This window comes from Salvelinus namaycush, chromosome 12 (genome assembly GCF_016432855.1).
Source record: "Salvelinus namaycush isolate Seneca chromosome 12, SaNama_1.0, whole genome shotgun sequence".
Taxonomy (NCBI): Eukaryota; Metazoa; Chordata; class Actinopteri; order Salmoniformes; family Salmonidae; genus Salvelinus; species Salvelinus namaycush.
Window position 1 is genome coordinate 32,050,489 of NC_052318.1, and position 7,534 is coordinate 32,058,022.

Sequence of the window (7,534 nt, forward strand, 5' to 3'; positions counted from 1 at the left end):
ATTAACTCACAAGCAGCCTGTCTGGCACTCACTGATCAGTCCACAGACTCTAGAGAACAGTCTGTGTGGCACAACCTGAGAACAGTACATGGATTCTGAGCAGAGTCAGAAATATACAGTAACTTCATAGGACTGTAAAGAGGAAACTATTTCTGCTTAAGCACAAACATCCCACCACAAGTTGTGAAATGTTTAATCTTTCATATATCGTCAACTACATGCCTCTAAATTAGTAAATAGTTTTAATAAATACCAAACTCCTTGCAGTAACATTCTGTTTCCAAAATCTGTACATAAGAAAAGCATAGCAAAACAGCATAAAAATCTAAATACTTTTTCCAAGTAACAAATGAATGGCATGATCCTTAGCATTTGGCATAAGGTGATGCATTATAAATTAGACAAAATAAATGAGCAATCCATATTTAGTCTGCCTGCCAGTGGCTTAATGCTTGTGTATTATGACAATATTGTCAAGCATTAGGCACTAATGTAGTTCAGAGCGGTTTCAGGAAGTTTGAATTCATGTTCCATCATGAACCACATAGTAGTCCGAAGAAGCAGCATTTCAAGCACGACCAATTGGTGAGTGACCCAAAATCCTAAGAGATCATTTGGTCCAAAGACGCTCGTGAGCTCTCCCAAACTGGGTCACAATCTGAAGAGGAACACACTGGGAAAAGGGGTCAATGGAAAGCGATTGTACCAGCATCAAATAACAAATAAAAGAACACAAGGAACACAAAATTCTAGTTTCCATAGCTAGTTAGCATATGTTGCCCTTTCTGTATTTCAGAATCCATTTTCCCTCCATCACCATTCAACCTATCATATGATTATTCTTTGGTCCAGTGCTGCAGAACAGACCATTTGATCTACTGACATGTAACATTCACTCACACTGAATCAGTGTCACTCTCAGGCCACACGGTCAATTCCATAGCGGAGGTTTTTTATGAAAACTACATCTGTGTACACAGCTATATCAGGCACAACATAAATGTATTTATATTATTACCCAACCAACACAAAGGCATGAGACAAGTACTCCATTAAATTACAGTTAACAAATAAATATATTACAGAAAGTAGGTAGGTACCACTGTGACTGACTAGATGTTGAATGTGTTCATTTGTGAAATGAGTGGATGTGTCAATGAGTTACAATACAAGATGTGAAACTACATGCCCAGGGAACAGAGCTATACTTATAGGTCCCGTTGTGTAGTGTGCCTGTGTGTTTATTTTCTAACTAAAAAGTATGTTATGTAAAGTAGCTCATATTGTAAGCATTTAGACTGCCCTTTCTATCATGTTCAGGATTAAGTTAATTACATTACATTTTGATCCCATAAACACACAGAGTGACACACTCAAAGCTCAGTGCACGTGACTGGGGTGAGACCATGAATCAAGAGGGTTGGGCCTAAACCGTAAGTCACAGCTTCCAGCTGACTGAGATATTTTTGTGATTGGCTGGAGTGAGCAGGGGGGCGTGGTAAATACAGGAAGCGGACAGCAGCCTCAGTGCTGTGCTCCATCTGCATCCTGTTGACTGCAGACTGGAAGTCCTCTGAAAGGGCCTGGGCCGGCTTCGTCAGGCCCTCCAGCTCTGGGTCCCGTATCTGTTTCTGTCCGTAGAGCTGCACCACAGAGTCCCAGGGCACTATCTTGATGGAGGCCCTGGTCCTCAGCTTCCTCAACAGCTCCCGGTAGGTCTCCTCTTTAACCACCCAACCCTGGTTGCTGGACTCTGCCTCCACACACAGGAATATTCTCATTCTGGCATGGCGCCATCTGCTGGCCATGTTGAGAACACAAGCCATCTGCAGCAGGAAGAGACTGCACACGTCCACGGAGGCTGCAGACGTGCTGCTCGGCTGCAGCAGGTTGAGGGGCCACACGTCGATGATCCTCGCGGCCCCGTCCGTCTTGGTCCCCATGCCCTCTCCCTGCAGCTGGAAGAAATAGCGGCCCAGACACACGTTCTTACTCATCTTGATGGCATCCAAGATGATTCCCACATACTCCTCTGACGTGAGCCAGCGTGGGCTCTCCACATGGCGGACCGGGGGGAAGTGGGCTTGCAGAGAGGGCAGATCCACCCCAAAATCACCCCCTCCAGACCCACAAAAGGAAGGGTCTTAAAGTATAAAGTATAATCACAGTTATCAGTGTGGAACAGTGTGGTCTATTTCTTGTTTGTGTTTAACTTTATTTGTGTGATCACCAGCCAACGAAGACTGGACGTTAGGGGGAGTGTCCTGTGATAATTAGCCAATCCATAAGGAGGGTAGAAGGTTAATGAACCTCCCTTTCATCTGGTCTACATACAATACTGTATGTCCTCTGACACTGCACATTGCTTAATCTGACACCCTCACACATCTTTAAACTCTGTATTCATTCCCAATCATGACCCTAACTCTGCCCCCCTCTCCAGGCCATGACAGCTGGTGTAGAAAAGGTGGGCATAACACAGGCTGGGACAGTCCCCTCCCCTGCCTCTGTTAATGGAAAGCATGTGTGAAAAATCTGGAGGCATAGGAGCAGTAGCAGCATCCAGAACAGTCTAATGTTGAGGACAATTCAAGAGGAAACCATGGAGGAAGTTTAAATAGTCTAATTCAACAGGGTGATTGTTATAAAAGGACAACTGTGCAAAATCACTTGTGTACTATTGTAAACCAGTGCAGGGTTTGAATTACAACCGGGCTAGGCACCCCATAACACATCAGATATTGTATTTTAAGCTAAGCATAGGCCTACCACCAACCCTTATCCCTGACCATAGCCTTATCTCTTTGATTGTCTACTATCAAAATCAGTTTGGGAAAAGTGATGCAGCCCAAGCAGGCAGGCAGACAATGTGCTCATGCAGCACTCCAGCCTTCTCATGTTGCAATGAATCTCCTTCGTGCAATATTCTATCTAGCCAAGGAGAGGCGCTGTAATCACAGATGACGAACTACCTCTAATTGTTGGAGGACTATGTTGTAAAATCTTTCAATTAGTTATATTTCGATATAGTTCTAATGTTGGGAGATTTGGTCGATTGCGCAATTAACAACTTAACCGGAGGATGCACCACTTCAACGACCCAAAACCTAAGGTTATATTGTTGTTGAGGACAGTGCCGTTTTATTCTGACTGACTGGTTAGCTGCTAGCCAACAGTTGGAGTAGCTAGCTACCCAGCTAGCTAATCTTAAAAAGTCACGTCTCCAGCTGGCCTGCTAACCTAACCTAATTTACGTTAACATTTATTGTAAGGGATATATCTCGCTAGTTTAGTGTTTTTCTATGCGTTGTTTGTTTAGCCTTTGTGCAACCATAGGAATTGGGTTTCTGGGTGTTTTATTATAAGGTTAGCTTGCTAGCTAGCTACGAATAGTCGCTTGCAGTAACTGGAGCCAAAAGTCTGACTTCATTTAACAAAAATGAGATAGAAGGAAGACACCAAGTACATTTCCCGCTGATTTAGCGGCTCTGAATTGGATCGAAAGCTTTGTGTGTGAGGCCTGCAGGTCGGGCTTTCACCGAGCTAGAGTAGGGCCGTACGCCGCCTGTGAACACTCTTAGGCCAGCAGCTCGCGCTGCTAGGCTGGAGGCCGGGGATTTCAAGAAATGGAACGAATGGAAGTGGACCAGTGCGCAGGCGCAACTACCGGGAGCGGAGGGGGGGCTCTTCGTAGATCGAACAGCGCCCCCATGATCACAAGTGTCAGGTCAGTGAAATTGATATTCTCTTTGAGTGAATGCAACTGTCTTGTCATTTTGTTTTTCATGTCTGCTTTGGAATGACTGAGTTTTATTGTATTGTTTGTTTTCCTCCGTGTAACAGTGATGGTATGACAGTGTTCAGTCCAACTAGCTCAGCCCGGTATCGGCGGAGCAGTGTCTCTGTGAATCCCAGTTGCCCTTATCGGGTGAGTGTGTGTGTGTGTGTGTGTGTGTGTGTGTGTGTGTGTGTGTGTGTGTGTGTGTGTGTGTGTGTGTGTGTGTGTGTGTGTGTGTGTGTGTGTGTGTGTGTGTGTGTGTGTGTGTGTGTGTGTGTGTGTGTGTTCTGTCTGACTAAGTTGGTGTTGAAATGCCTTCAGTGTTTTCTGATCTCTCAATCTCCATGTATTTCTGTCTGTCTCTGGATGCCTGTCTGTTATCATTCAGTATTCTGTCAGTTACTCCGTCAAGAGGAGGCCGACAATAATACCTCCAGTCTTGTTTCCACAGGCCGTCCCCTTGTCCCCTTTCTCATTGGGTGGTGAGAGACCAGACCACAAAAGGCAGGTGAGGACAAGGTTAGGGATATTCTGGGCCTCTTCCCTCTATTTGTGCAAATGCCTGCCTCTGAGTAATGATGCTGGTTTGGGTGTTTGCTTAAGCATTAGCCTGTGTGTTAGTACAGTTCTGTGTGAGGTTATCTTATGTGAGTGCTCACATTGGTGTTTCAGAGTGTGTGCAGCATGCTGTAGTATGTGTGGTGTATGACCACTGACTGGAAGTTTGTGTTTTTGTTCCAGGTTGAGAATATGGAGATGACACTCAGGGGGAGTCTTCAGAGACTAAGGTAAGGTAGTAAAACGCTGTACAAATGCACATACATACACACTACTATGTTTTCTCTCTCTCTTGCTGTAGTGCTTCCAACCTGGTCCCTCCTCCTGTCAGTCACTGGCATGATCATTCATCAGGGGTGAGTACTCCCTGTGTGTTCTGCACGTGACTGTAGTGCTTTGTCATACCAAAGCATGGAGAGAGGTGTAATGAATGAATGATTAATAAATAGATGGATAAAGAGGCATCTGACATTTATTTTGGTCCGCTGTCTTTCACAGGGATTCCATTCACAGGACAGTGGTGTCACACCCAATTCGTCCCCTAGTCCAACTCGAAGGTTTAGGGGGTGAGTTGAGTTCCACGCTGTATGGCAAACTAAATTGAGTGCAGATTCATTGCCATCCTATGATTGTGGACTGACACTGTGTCCACACCATCTTAACATAAAATGTGTCCCCCACCAGGCCTACAGTCAGTTCTACTGTGAGATGGCCTGCCCTGACTCCACTGAAAAGGAAAGGTAAGAACGTTGCTTCAAGAATAGTGCTTACTTTGCTCAGTCTTGGTGTGTGTGTGTGTGTGTGTGTGTGTGTGTGTGTGTGTGTGTGTGTGTGTGTGTGTGTGTGTGTGTGTGTGTGTTTGTCTGTGTCCTCTCCTCCATCCTGTTGTTCTGCCATGTAGGAGGAGTGGAGTCTGATGGCCCGCCCAAGAAGCTGTTTGTTGCCGGGGTAACAGAACCTGCTCACCGGACTAGTTACACAGTCAGGTGAGAACTAGAAACATACGCACACAAACACACTCTTGCAAATATGGTGCTAGCTGCATCTCTGTTAACCTCTTTCTATTTTTCCTTATTTCCCCCTCCCCCAGTGTGTCCCAGGCGTCTGTAGACTCTCCTACAGGTGGTGTGTCTGTGTGTGATGCCAGTCCCCAGGGTAGTCCACTGTCCCTGTCTCCTCCCCCCTCTTACCAGGCCAACATCTAGACACCCCAACACCAGGAGCCTATCATAGACCAGGACTACAGTCAGCCTGTCAGGGCCCTGGATCCCTCAACACAGCCCCACTCACCCAGTCCACCTATCATGGGAATCAACTCAGTAAGCCTATCAGAACCCTAGTTTCTACACAATCTGCCTATCAGGGAGCACTCCTCTCTCTCAAACCATCAGAGCATTGGGGAAACATATTCCTTGGCTCCTGAAGTAATCAGATCTGGATTTGTAATCAAGTTAATTGATAATATCTAGATGTTATACAAAGACTGGCACCCGTACTTTGTTAATCAGAAGGTTGCAGGAAATGCCCTGCTAAAGGAAGTTGGTGACCAGTGCATTGTAAGGTAGTGTCAGGGTGAAGAGATTGTGATGACAATGGGAAAGAACTTAGAAAATCGTTTGACTAACTTCTGGACTCACTTTTCGCTGTAGTTGACATGTGGGTTGTGTTGTGATAACCAATGTCAACTATGGTTGTAATTTTCCTTGTTGGGATTTTGTTTATCCCATATCTAGAGGTGTTACTGGTACTGTAAAACAGAATGAGTTCTTCCAATAGTCAAGAAAAGGCCTTGTCTGAAGTTGTGTTCAGGGGTAACGGTGAGGGAATGTTATATCCCACTGAACGGGACCCAATAGTCCAGTATTCTTTGATAGTCTAGAAGTTAGCACTCAAACATGAGACAATAAGTCACCACAGCGGACTGCCGAGCCGGTGGTGGCTCTGAGTTTGTCTATATGTGAATAGTGTATTGATATGTGAATACGCGGATATAAGCAGGGCTGCCTTTATGGCCCCTCACTTTCTCTGGCTGTAGGGGTTTGTACTGTAAATATAGAATCCCCAAGCAAAGCTCTGCCCAGAGGTCCCTCCCAATCCTGGTCCTTAAGGGCCCAATCCTAATGATTGTTCTGCGTGGATACTGGTAATTCAAATTTTAGCACAAATCTGTCATTGACATGACAGAGCAATTCCACTGTATCAGAGTGACACAAACCACGTTTCCATCCACAGTTTTTATGCTAGTAAAGTCATATTGTATAAAAAAAAAATTACGACAGCTGTGATGGTAACGAAGTTTCAGTACAATTTTCTAAATGCCGACAGATAATTTGTTAATTCGACATGGTAGGATCTTTTTGTGTCTGTAAAATAAATTATGCAAGAAATGGCTTTATGCGCTAATATTGATATAATAACCACATCGAAGTAAACTTGGAGTCACACGATGACGTGTGGTCCTCCCACTACAACTCAAGGAAACCATGCAGTTTATTAGGCTACAGATGAAATAAGTTATGAACTTCACAGGGTGGGGAAAGTGCACGATGCTCCTTTGTAATAAATATTGAGAGTCTTATTCTGGTGACATGATGATCGATACTTGACTGCCATTTTGACAAATATAAATATTCTCGCTCTTATCCATAATAATCTCATCATGTAGATTAACCTACCTGCACTGTATTGGCTAGAGCGCACATGCCAAGACCAGAGTAGGCACATTTGCTATTTAACACAACTGTTTGTGACCAAAGTATTGGTAGAGTTAAATGTGATGGAAACACATTTTTATTTTTATTCGATACATGAAAACTTAAGCAAAAAAGTATGTTTTGTGTGCACTGTCATCACACACTGATTATTATCTGCAACAAGTCAGTTTGGTGGAAACACCACCACCGTATTTTAGAATATTCAAATGATAATCTGTCACCAATTGGATGGAAACCTAGCTACAGACTCAGATTTTTCTATTTAAAATGTCAAACAAAAACCAATGATTGCAAAGTTAAACACCATACAACTCTATGCACAAGGACTACTTTGAACAATTTCACCTGAACATTTTATAAAAACACATTTACTTGACGAAGGAATCACCTCTTGACAGGTGTGTGTTCTTTAGTTAAATAGAAAGGACCAGGACTGGGGATCTCAGTCCTCTGGGTAGAGCGTGATATTACCCTTTCTCTATAT

The 7,534-nt window shown here is 44.1% G+C and overlaps 1 protein-coding gene across 1 annotated transcript; it reads left to right on the forward strand.

Annotated features, from left to right (window-relative positions):
* Positions 1–2,961: 2,961 nt before the first annotated feature.
* Positions 2,962–6,654, forward strand: LOC120057100 (protein FAM122A-like). The gene is made up of 9 exons (XM_039005516.1): positions 2,962–3,727; positions 3,844–3,928; positions 4,230–4,286; positions 4,520–4,566; positions 4,638–4,692; positions 4,835–4,902; positions 5,021–5,076; positions 5,238–5,322; positions 5,427–6,654. The coding sequence occupies exons 1-9, from the start codon at positions 3,627–3,629 to the stop codon at positions 5,539–5,541; spliced, it is 669 nt and encodes a 222-aa protein (XP_038861444.1). The 5' UTR covers positions 2,962–3,626; the 3' UTR covers positions 5,542–6,654.
* Positions 6,655–7,534: the final 880 nt, after the last annotated feature.